General features: G+C 38.0%; 1 protein-coding gene across 20 annotated transcripts in view; it reads right to left on the reverse strand.

The window, feature by feature from the left end:
* Positions 1-13,059, reverse strand: part of ARPP21 (cAMP regulated phosphoprotein 21) — a 154,751-nt gene that overhangs the window by 90,897 nt on the left and 50,795 nt on the right. For all 20 annotated transcript variants that reach the window (XM_059390615.1, XM_059390602.1, XM_059390610.1 and 17 more), the window contains exons 7-9: positions 12,872-12,950; positions 12,165-12,224; positions 11,297-11,437 (exon numbers count right to left, since the gene is read on the reverse strand). In XM_059390615.1, the coding sequence (XP_059246598.1) occupies positions 11,297-11,437; positions 12,165-12,224; positions 12,872-12,950 (280 nt within the window). The remainder of the gene's footprint in view (positions 1-11,296; positions 11,438-12,164; positions 12,225-12,871; positions 12,951-13,059) is intronic.

Genomic DNA, 13,059 nt, shown 5'->3' on the forward strand with positions numbered 1-13,059 from the left:
CCATGAGGTAGTATTTCTAGCTTTCTCTCTATCAGCATCAAGAAGCAGAGAAAAGAGATTTAATGTTTCTTCTTGATGAAAGATAGTTTCTTCTTCTGAAGGCACAATTTTTAGTAGGTATTTCTTGTAAAACTCATCATTCGTGTGTTGTGAACAGTACTGGCATTTCCAGTCAGTGTCTTGGTATCTCCAGTCAAACCTCTGAAAAATCGGAATTACATCCTCATTGTTCCTCATTAGACTCAGCTCAAGGAACTGAGAGGCAGTGTGGCTAAGTGAAACCCTGAGTAATGCATTCAAACTCTCTCTTATAGTTAATCTGTTACAATCTTAAGGGTTTTTTGCTCCCTTGGAGTTTAAAATAAATGAACACTCCTATTATTATAAAAATCTTTTTTCATCTAGAAATATTATCACCACCAGTTTCTTGAGACCAAATTTATTAGTTTTCTTCCAAATAGTTAAGCCTAATCCCCCCATCTCCCCATATATACACAGATGAAAATTTCAATTCTACTAAATATGGACAGGCTCAAGTGGAAGCCTTTGAATTTCAGGTCGAATAACTGAAAGACAGTCATCAATATCCATAAACATCTTAAATAAAGGTTTCTGTGCACAATAGGATAAAGTATTTTGATGGTGTAAGACATCTATCAAAAATATTTTAATAGTCAAACATATTAGGCTATCCTAAGAAGCACTGTTTCCTTAGCACTTTTAAGTTTTTAATTAAAATATTTATAACTGGGGCGCCTGGGTGGCTCAGTGGGTTAAAGCCTCTGCCTTCGGCTCAGGTCGTGATCCCAGGGTCCAGGGATCGAGCCCCACATCGGGCTCTCTGCTCTGCAGGGAGCCTGCTACCTCCTCTCTCTCTGCCTGCCTCTCTGCCTACTTGTGATCTCTGTCTGTCAAATAAATAAATAAAATCTTTAAAAAAGAATATTTATAACTGATGTCTTTTATTAAAAAAAAAATAAAGTCCTACATTCTTCTTCAAGTATTTTGCAACTTCCCCTACAATTTGGTCATTTTATATCATTTCATTGTCTCTTAAATGAGACCATATCTTACAAAGCCCATATATGCAGAGCTATGTATCCAACTTCCTTTATTAGCATCTTTCAAACTCACATTCTTAATTTTCCAGCCTTTGAAAAATTCATCTTATTCTTCTCTGTCTCGATTGTACCATGTACATAACAGAGACATGCAAGCTAACATGGGACTTGACCTTGACCCTCCTTTAATATAAGGCTATTCATGAGCAACAACAAAATTAAGCATAATACTCAAAGGCAACAACATTCTATAAGGCATCTCCTCTTATTGGTGCCAGCACCCTGAAAGCAGACTATGTGCAGTAAGAGCCTTGAAAGTGTCAGTCTACTTTGACAAAGAGATTCCACTTCCAAGAATGAAGCCAAAGAAAATAGTAACAAAAGGATATATATGGTGTCATCTTTCAAGAAAGCAAAACAGTGGAAATCCATGGCGGTCTGATTAAGTAGCTTAAAATAGCTCCATATACAATATGCTTTGTTTGTATAATGTTTTGTAAAATTTGTAAAATGATATTCAAGGCTACTGACTAACAGAAAAGTGAGATCTAAAAGGATATATTGTAAACACATTTATGTTGAAAGTATCATGATTAATAAGAAAAATGACAATAGTTTTCTCTGGATAGTGAAGTAATGGACAACTTTAACTTCTAGCTTCTTATATATTTTGATTATTATAATAAATAGCATTTTATAACAACATAATAAATGCTATTGGTTTAGAAATATATGAAACCAATTCAACAACCTACAAGGGGCTTGTATATAATCATTGAATTGTGGACAATTAAAATATTCTTATCTTGGGGCGCCCGGGTGGCTCAGTGGGTTAAAGCCTCTGCCTTCGGCTCAGGTCATGATCTCAGGGTCCTGGGATCGAGTCCAGCACTGGGTTCTCTGCTCAGCAGGGAGCCTTCTTCCTCCTCTCTCTCTGCCTGCCTCTGCCTACCTGTGATCTCTATCTGTCAAATAAATAAATAAAATCTTTAAAATAAATAAATAGATACATAAATAAAATATTCTTATCTTTTGAATATTTTCTTTCATGTTCTTTATTATTTTATGATCTAAAGTGGATATTTGGTTGTTTATTTTGTCAAAAAAATTATCCTTTTTATTGCTATGTCCTTGTAGATCAAAATGTATACAGACTTGCATTTACTAATGATACTCTAATGATAATAACTAAGTAACAGTGTTTAATCTCAAGACTTTTTTGTCCTCTTTAAAGGGAGATTCCAAATAACAATGATACAGAAAAAAGATAAGAAGGATGAGGGGGAAAAAAAAAGATAAATTATGAAATTTGAAAAAGAGAAAGAAATCCTATGCATTCAGACCTAGAAGGTTATATTCTGTGTTTGTGAATTTGGCTATTTTTGAGCAGTACTGAGCATGATATTGCCAACAATACCAAAGAGGTACACACATCAGAAGGATCCACAGCCTGTCAAAACCAACATGTTTCTACAAGTTTACTTACAAATCGAGAATTTCTACAGATGAAAAAAAAAGTTTGTTTTTTTTTAAAAGGGCTAGATTTAAAAGGGGGTGGGGTACTAGATTATCACTGAACTTTTCTTTCTTTAAATTCCCCATCCTTCCATTTCAGTATTACATGAACAGTAAAAGGCAGTAGCATTAATAGATGCAATGACCAAAGCTCCATTCCCCCAAAACACAATGCATTTGAATAATCCAATAGCTTTATATAAAATGGATGTGAACTAGCATACTAAATTTAACATAGCAGTAGTTTTAATAATTAAACAAAGTTTTAAACAACTCCCATATAAACGCTGGTAAGAGGCCCTAAAAAAGTTTGTTTTTTCAAAACATGCATTGTGGTGTTTTCTCAGCTCTGCACTTTACTAAATGTGTACTTTTTGCAACAAAGGTGTTGTTTGGTTGTTTCGTTGTAAAATTGGAAGGCAATAATAATTCTATTCCTAAAGTGCTTGGGAGGATCAAGGAGATACAAGATAATGCAAGTTAAGTGTCAAACCCAAGGCCAGTGAAGCACTCCACAGATGTTATAAGCCATCATTACCATTGTTCGCATCTTTCTGAGTGGTCACAACCTAACAGTAACCCCAACGAATATTGAACCAATATTTACATTAGTGTTGAGTTGAATTAGGATAAATCCAGTCTGCACTATAATATTTAAATAATGGTTTGATTCATGAGTTCCAAATGAAGCAGTAACAATTGTCTGAAAGTAATGTTTTCTTTGGAAATTGCTGAATGTGATTATTGTTTCTTGGCATGAGAAAGCTTTTTGCTTACACATTACAACACTGTGTATAAAAACATTCCATTTATGCTCATATGCAAATATAGTATCTTACTTGCTGAGAAGGTCCAGAGTGATCCATGTGCTTTAACTGAGAGAGAATGACTAAATATTTTTTGTATGTGTACAGAAATGCTGTTTGTTTTGTTTTCTCATTTTCCTGGTTTAGAGGGCAGGCGGGTGGTGGGAAGCAAGGGCTGTGTTCCCCTGGGAGTGCTGTGTTAGCTAGAAAGCCTGGGAGGTTGAAAGGACTACAGCTATGGGGTAAAATACAGCAGGAGCGCATGCACGTCTTGGGGTAGTTTCCAGTTTATTGTTTGAAGATTGGTATCAATCATTAAAATCTAGAATTTAAGCATGTGATTCAATGGAAACCAGGCACCTTCGACCAGTACACCACAACTTCTCTTTCTACTGTATGACCAACTCTACCTTCCCTAAAGCTGTGATAACATGCCCATGGCCTCTCTAGTCTCAGAAGTCTCAGACCAACAAGACACAAGAACTACATCAAGAAGACCAGCTCTCCAGTGTGCCTGGGTGGCTCAGTGGGTTAAGCCTTTGGCTCAGATCATGGTCTCAGGATCCTGGGATCAAGACCTGCATCCGGCTCTCTGCTTAGCGGGGAGCCTGCTTCCCCCTCCCTCTCTGCCTACTTCTCTGCCTACTTGTGATCTCTTGTCTGTCAAATAAATAAATAAAATCTTAAAAAAAAAAAAGAAGACCAGCTCTTCATTAGATACAGCCAGACCCACATCTTCAAGTACACCTGAAGAGGCCCAAGGGGCTGAAGTGACTGACACCCCTACAGGTGGATCTAGAAGCAAGAAAGGGAGAACTCTGCAACTTGGTCTCACTCTGCTGCTTACAGCAAGCAGAGCTACAGGGGAAGCAACCAAGTTCTAGCAACATTGCTTCCTCCCACACCATTGTACATTTGGGATAATACCATATGTGGTATATGTGTGTACAGTGAACCCTTCTCCAGCTGTCCCAACCTGTACGACACAGATCATATATTTACACACAAACACACACACTCAAGTGTGTGAACACACACATACATACACACAGTCCTGATAAAAAATACCCTGGTTCCTTATGTAAACAATAAACAGAAGATGGACATGTTCTATAGACTACAGTTCTTTTGTTCAAAGCACGATGCTGACCATCAAAGATACCCTTTTCACTTGACACTGTCTGAGAACTGGGTTTTGTCTTACTTCTACATATGCCAGGACAGTTTTTAATCTAGTGTGTTCTGGAGTTTTGTTCACATCACAGTTTTAATTTCTACCCTGATATTACCATCGTTTCATTGAGTTCCCTGTACAACTTAAAAAAAATAACGAAATGCAAATTAGGATTTTGTAAGGAAACCAAGGGATAGCGTTTGGTTTTCTTCTTGCTGTTTCATCCTCTTGAAGTAATGATTCATTCATGTTAGTGCTTGTTTCCCTTGACCTGAGGAGAAGGGTCATGGCTGAGGCGGGAGCAGCAAATTACAGTCTTGAATCTTCTGTGGGAGTGGACTGAGTAAGATCAAAACACGAATCCCAGTTTTTGCTCCTGTGAAATGGTCTAGCTTTATCTACCTCAAACATTGTGAGCTACATAGAGTATTAGTTATTTAATAAAAGAATCATCACTCCATGGGAAAGTTCTTTTAAGAGAAAGTTACATGAAAGATTCTAATGTTCTGGAAAGACCATGAATGTTCGATATCCAAAAGTAAGGGGGAAATCATCCATGCAACACTCCATGGCCATAAATAACTTTAAGTAGGGAAAGGAACACAGCAAATTTGTTTTCTCTCCTCATGATATATTTTTGAGACTTACCTATCTCATCTACAGGGTGCATCTTTTGAGGTATTTGAGAATAATTATATGAGAAAATACAGTATTTGTGAGAAATGATACAGAGTTCGACCAATCTTAACAAGTCAGTCTTACTTTGAGCCTGAGTATTGATTAAAGGACTAGCTTGTCTGTTCAGTAAATAAAGCTTCTCAGCTTTGCTGAGAACAATGTGATTCTAAGGTTTCTGATCTTTGGCTTCGAGTCGGATGCTTTTCAAATCTATTCCTACAAAACATGCGGAGTAAATTTACCATGTTTAGAAATAACAAGATGCCAACCAGCCACTCAGAGATTTCCAAGAGGCACTTAAATAAATTGATGCCTGATCTTCTTCAGAGGGTCATTAAGCAAGAAGCAGTATCGGGATGCTGCTGGGTTAACTGACGGTGCCATTCACATGCTCCACCAAAGGAAAAGAAATAGAATCCATGTGGGAGGGAAAACTTGGGGTTTAGGTTAGTTAGTTAGTTAGTTAGTTTTGTTCTAAATATCCTGGATCACCTGCAGGGAGTAAAATTCTCAAGAGTCAAAAATGCATGATTCCCATTTTAAACCTTGGGCTCTTCAGGAAACTGAGCAGAACAGGAGTCCATTGTGGCTCTAACCCCCCTCTCCGTGTCTGCTGCTGGGTGGCTGGAAGTTCCCACAGTCCTACTTCTTAGTGCAAAACTTATCTGTCACTCCAGGGATTCCCAACAAAGTCAACTAGGTTCAACTGCCTTCACCAAAGAGAAACTACCATTCTTGTGATTTACCAAATAGCTAGCTCAGTTAATTATTCTTTCTGGAACAAAGAAACAAGCAAACTATGGTCATCACTACTCAGGTTCACACTGCTCAGGAATCCAAGCATTGTGGTCTCTTAAGGTCTAGGCCCAAATATCCGCCTTTGGGTCGCTATTCTTATTTCATGGTTTCTGAGGCCTGGGAGCTCTCTCTCCCAGGGGAGATGTCATTTTCTTCTTTGCTCTGCACTCCACCAAGAGTAGGGGATTTGAGGCAATGACAGTGGGCGGGTGCCAAAGTCAAAAGAGAAAATATTCAAAAGATGACAACCTTCTAACATGACAATTATCTGGAACTAGTTAAACAGTTACTCTGACATATGCAAAGATATTCAGATACACATGGGACTCTATTTGCCTATGACTGATTTTGGCCCTTTGGAAAACACTAATGCAAGGAGATGGTTTCAAGCCTCTAGATGATACAACCTGAGCATATATCCTTTCTCTAAGACAGAGAAAGGCGCAGACAAAGGTGGAAAAAGAAAAATCATCTAAAAAAAGAATAATGGGCTGTTTTGGGCTAAACACCTAGAAAAATAAGCAAAAGACAAAGTGGAGATCAGAAAGACAGACAAAGAGAAGGCCAGAGATTCTTATGTAAAAATAGATTCATATATTTGTAATATTTAAATATTTTTATAGAATCATTGTTCATAATTTTAGCCTCAACCCTTTAAAAAAAAAAAAAAAGACAACAGTCTAGAGAGTAAGTACATTTTAAATACCCCTTGCAGTACCAAATAATACAACCCCTTTCCGGATTCCCAAGGGGCTCATTTGGTGCTCCTAACTAATCTGACAGTTAACAAAGAATTCCAACAGAAGAAAACTTAAAGGTGTTTCAGAGTGAAACGTATTTCTGGCAACACTGAGGGGAAAGAGGAAAAACTAAAAGTGATAGGACATAACAGGGTAGGTCTCAGCTCAAAAACTGCCTTTTGTCATTTCAGCAAAAGGCAGTGATTCTAATGAGGGGCATCCCCAGCTATTCAGAACCAATTTGTGGACCAACAGGTGTGCTGGGAGGCTCTAGCTGACATAGACTGCTCTTACCCAGGCTAGCTCAGAGAAGCAACAAGGTTGTGGTGCTCGAGGGTCAGGTGACTTCCTTGTCAACTCTCTACAGTACCCAGGTTTGCTCAGAGGAAGCCTCCTTCCTGGAATGTCTCCCACAGGAGCAGAGCTGGCATTTCCTACTCCTTCTGGACCACTGTATCCTTTAACCCCACCCAATGTGCTTGTAGCTCTGGCATGAAACAATGGATTTGGATCCCTGGCTTGCCTGTAGCAGTAATTTCCTAATAACACAATAGGTAGGTTTACATCCTACACTGACATTATTGATAAGTGTAGCTTTTTTATTTTTAGGGGAAAAAAAGATTGGAGTAGAGTAAAGCAAGGGAGATATTGAATTAAAATCATCCCCCCTACCAAAGATCACATCTTAGGATAGTGATAAACGCAGAGAATGCAGGAAGATCTATCAAATTGTGGGAAGTATACATTATTTACCAATACCATGGAGTTCATCTTCAAAAATATCTCCCCTTCCCCTTGGGCCCACTCATTGCTCCTGATCAGACAGCAAAAAAACTTCAAAGAGGTGGAATTCCCAACCAGTCCAGAGAACCTTGTTGAGGAGCTTGCTCAAGATGTTCTGGGTATTTTTGCTCTTAGAGAGTTAGGTTATTTAAGAAAATTGTTCTCGGCATTTAACAAACGCACTTGGATCCCAGCCATGCTAATCATTGCATCTCTCTAAACCCCAAACGGAACCTTGAGTATGTGCCTCATTCTCTGCTTCTGTAAAATAAGGCTCTAATTACTTAGGTTGTAAATATGTTTTCAGGATTAAATGAAATAATATACATGAAATAAGAGGTAAAGTATCCAGTGCAATGAAAAATAAGTAGGTAACACTCTTATATCACTTAAGTAATTGAAAAGTCAGTCCTTGAACAAATTTTTTTCCATCATGAAGGACACATATATTTTATCTGAGGATATTAGAGAAGATACTAGAGGAAAGTAAATTATACACACACAGATATAATCCTCACAGGGTATTGTCATGAGGAAATGTTTGAACCTCATGTGAAACTATTCTCTCTTGGGCCAAAACTTAATATTCTCAAGTCACATTGTATAATTACTTGAACTGTTTATAATCTAGAAAAGCAAGGATTCTGGGAAACAAATTCCAGCCATTTTGTTGCTGAGAGACATCCATATGAGAGAATGAATGTCACTGAAGAAGAAAACTTAAAAATTATATTAAAACATGCTTTCTCTCTGTCAGCCCTTCAGTTCATTTTTGTGAAGGACAGTTCATTTTGTGGAGGACACTCCAGCTGCATTTTTCTGCATTTCTCACAGCTACGGTGCCATTTAAGATATGCACTTTCATGCCTTTGCACTAAAGTAGCATCAAACTCTATCCCCCGCAAAGGTAGTTCCAAAACACAAAAGCTATGAGGAGCCATCTGAGGACTTCCCACCTCCGCCTCCCTCCTTCATATAAATGGAAACATTTCCATGTGATAATATATCTATTATAATATGTTACTGTTGTCCCCATGGCCATCACATGCCAAACGCTGAGAGTGCGACTCTTGAAATTTTCGGAGAGCCATTGAGAATGAAGACACCCAAGACCTAAACAACATGTTCTGAACAGAATGTTCCATTTCAAACTTCAAATCCAAAAGAACATGGTCACAAACTTTTAACTTGTAAAATGCTCTTAAACGTACAACTTTCTACTGAACAACCATGCTCCTTTGCTAAAACTGCCAACAGTGATTCATGTTCTGAGGGTGTGAACAGCCATTCCAATGGTCAGGAAGGTGGCTGGGACAGAAGAGCAGGACTTGACAGCTCTGGGTTGAACATTAATAAACTCAACTCTTCAGGAAATGCCTGAAAAGTCTATGATCTACAGTCATTTGCCTCTGTTTAGGCATGGCCTGACTCACAGAGCAGGGCAGAAACAATGGATGCAAGGACAGGCATGAAGAAGAGACAGAGCCAGTCCAGGCCCTTCCATTGTAGCAACTACACTGGAAGTGTTCTCTGCACGTGCCCTCTCTGGCTCTTCCAGAAGGCATAAATAGGAAGCCCCTATTTAAAACTGGTTATTTGGAAAACGAAAAACAAACAAACAAACAAACAAAAAGCTAGTGTTCTCCTGGAAGTGAAGTCTAATAACAGGATAATATTATACCTGTTAGCCAGAAAATGAAAATTTTAAGGGATAGATTATATCCTTCAGCAGTATTTGGAAACTTGCAAGAATTCCACAAGTTCAAACAAGAGCTGCTCAATAGAACTTTCTGAAACAATGGCAATATTCTACGTACGTTCTGTCTCATATGAGCACTTGAAACATGCCTAGCCTGACCAAGGAACTGAATTTTGAAGCTTAAATCTTATTTAAATTTAATTAACTTAAGCCAAAATGTCAATAGCAATATGCAGCTAGTGGCTACTATCCTGGACATTGCAAATTTAGAACCATCACTCAAAGTTTCCCGAGCATCTTTACATGGTGCTTAATTTTCTCAAAAACCACTCTACCCAGAAACAGGTATCAAACATGTGCGCTAATAATGTGACCACGTGATCGCAAAATTAATGTGAATTAAAAATCAATGCACTATCTCTTCTAGTTGAGCCTATATCAAACAACATGCTTGATCTATGGGCTTTTCGATGTCTGTTATGGCCTAAAAAGAAAAAGAGGAGAAAAACAAATGAGAAAAGAAATTGTCCATTGCTGGTCTATTTTGCAGTCAGTGTGTCCCTGTACTTACAGTATCTGTAAGTCATAAAAGAAACCAGAATGCAGAATGAAAACCAACAACAGCAACAGTGAGGAATGCTTGATGGAGAGGGGACATAGAAAGGATTAAAAGACAGTGACCTTTCATTCCTGTGACAGTTGAAAATAGGAAGTACATGTGCCAGCAATCAGATAAAGTGGAAGGTTGATAAATTTTAAAACGTATTTTTGCCAGCACCGTAGAATGCATCCATGGAACCCAATAATTCCGAAGCTTCGAGGGCCCTTAAATATCATCAATATCACTTCAAACTCTCCTGCAGATAAATAAATAACTGGAAGCCCAGAGAAGCGAAGAGCTCAGTGTCCCTGAGATGACAGCCCAGCTCCATGCCAGATATCTCAGTCTGTGTTCTCTCCACTACAACCTTCACTGTGGTTTTGGTGAACACAGACCGAGCCTTGAGAAGAGAAAGAGCTTCATCTCTAGCTCTACGTATCCAGCCTTGACTGCAAGCTGGTGAGCAGAAAATAAAGGGTTTGAAACACTGCTCTGCTAGACACCAATGCTCCGTTCACTAGCACAGCAGTCCTAAAACCCATGCAATTTACACAACTGACCAAGACCACTATGGAAAAAGAAATTACAATGCACAAATGTTTTAAAAGAATGCTTTGCATTGGGACAGTTTTTCAGTATAGCATGTATTTGCTATCAAAGTGGTTTGCACTATGATCAAAGCATTTGTGCCTTTAAAAGAGCTAGGTCCAAATTTCCAAAGCAAATGACCTCTCATTTGCTTTTGGTGACTCATCAGGATGTGAAAAGATACTAAGATAGAAGCAAACAATTATTTTAAGGAGCAAAACCAAATAAACATCTTCTTTTTAGACCTAGAACTTAGATATATAACTCAAAATTCTCCTTTTACAGGTAAAACAACAACAGCAAAACAAAACGGAAATAGCAGATGTTAACTGACTTGTTTCAAGTCACACAGAGAGTAAGTAAAAGAATTGGGACTTAAGGAGCAGGATTTCTGACTCTGGGTGCAGAGCTCTTTGTTACTCTAGAAACCACAGTAAGACAGGTTCTACAAACCAGAAAAAGAAAAGAAAAGGATAATTATCCTGTATATGTCATTGCTGTTTTCAGATATCTATTTTTTTTAATTTGAGTTATACTTTGACATAAAATGTCCCATGCCTTTTTTTTTTTTTTTCCTGTAATCACCTACAGTATTGATGGAGGAAAGAAAATTATGTTTCAGGAGCTATGTAAGAGATCCAGGAATAAACCCACTTTACAGCCCAGATTTTATAAACTTTCCTGGTCTTCAGATAATCTTCTGCAGAAAAATGCCACACACAGCTGATAAGTGCAAGAGATAAATAACACTGCACATTTTAAATGTCATGTACTTTGAATTTTATAACATGCTCTCATAAATGAATCCATAAGAGAAAAAGAAAATTCTAAAGAAATACGGTGATAGGCTTACATTCTTGTGTTGCTGGTCTTGTTGATGATAACAGATTTCCCTGTTTGATCCACATTGTGATCCAGCCCAAAGTAAGCCGCCACCCGATGGACAAGCATCCTCTGATAGGATGACATCTGAGGGAACTTTTTATAATGATTACTGGAAAGGAATACAAGAAACAGTGCTATCAGCATTTGTGTTTCTGGCCTGTAGGACTGTCTATATGTATGCACACAAACCCATTCCTTTGTCGTCCAAACCATGAAGCTTATCTCATCTGTGCCATCACACGTCATATCCTCATTTCTAGACAATCTTCCACTTATGATGGATTTATCGGTTAAGCTACACTAAGTATCTTTGTTTCCCAGTTGCACATTTCTCGCAGCAAAGAGAACTTAATGTCTGTTGGAGAGTATCCTGTTGTAGTCCATGATACCTTATCAACGGAGCTAGGCTGGGGACAAATGATATGACATAGTATGTGACTGCAGATGTCTATCTGGAGATGTGTCATTACATGGTTTACACTGAAAGCAGCATAATTATGGCCAGGCATAACTGACTGAAGCCAGCTGGAGCCCATTAAAAAACTATAATAAAAATGAAAAGGGTTGCTTCTTGTCACAGCTACTCTATGCTAATCAGCGGCCCCCTGTTTATAGCCATTTTGTCAGGAATTTAACAAGCAGGAGCACACATGGTCCAAGCAACAATTCCCATCAATATATAGCTTCTAATCCTAATAGCATCTCCATTTAACAAATCGGCAAACATATTAAATAATGTTTTATCTATCCCTAAATCTTTCCAGAATGAATAATTAAACCCAAATACCAAACTAAGGCACATCGTATAAATTAATCAGCACTGCAGTGTAACATACTTGTTGTCACCAATGAAATCAATAATTTCCTGCTCCATTTTCAAGAGTATCATCCTGTCCCTGCAAAATAAATGTTAAAATGAAAAGGGTTGAGGCACTTGCTACTCCCAAAGACCTAAAAAGTTCATTTGCACGCCTGAAAAAGATTGGTTAAGTGTATGTGGTGAAACATCTTTACCTAACTCTTCTCTAGAGGAGGCTGTCCATATGCACGTGGTTTCTTTCTACTGAAGATTACTTCTCATCTCATTTAAGTATTTTGTAACTTTGAAATTTCTGCAGTTTTAATGTTAATTAAGATACATAGGTGTCAAACTCATCAGACCTATCAAATGCATTGTTTATTTTAAATTAATAGGAACCTGGAGCAAAGTCAAGCCCCAGTAAATAGAGAACTGCAGTAGAGAATGATCAGTTTATTTGACCTCAACTTTCATTCTCTATATTTCTCCCCTTTATCAGTATCCCTTTGTGACCAGGAAAGCAGGCCCTGCAAACTCTAATTTATTCATCGGGTAACTACCCAGGAACTAAGACTATCTATACACAGTAAACATGCAAACTACTATATATACGTAAAAGATAGTTTAAGATATTAGAAAAGGTGCCTTCACTGTACAACTCTATACTTAGACATGCTCAGACTCATGACTTTGCAATATTCTACTTGACTCTTCTAAAAATATGAGGTTTATTTAATAATTTACCTGGAATTATTCTTTAATGTGTTAATCAGAAACTCATGCAAGTCTATGCCAGTAGCATCCGTGTACTCTTGGCTGCAATCTGAAACAGACAGCAGGAGGTGATGGTCAGGGATGCAGGTGGGGAAGTGGGGTGGAAAAGGTTTTCCTCCTGCTGGGTAAATTTTAGGTGAAGCTATCGGCATGAAGGC

This window comes from Mustela nigripes, chromosome 2 (genome assembly GCF_022355385.1).
Source record: "Mustela nigripes isolate SB6536 chromosome 2, MUSNIG.SB6536, whole genome shotgun sequence".
Classification (NCBI taxonomy): domain Eukaryota; kingdom Metazoa; phylum Chordata; class Mammalia; order Carnivora; family Mustelidae; genus Mustela; species Mustela nigripes.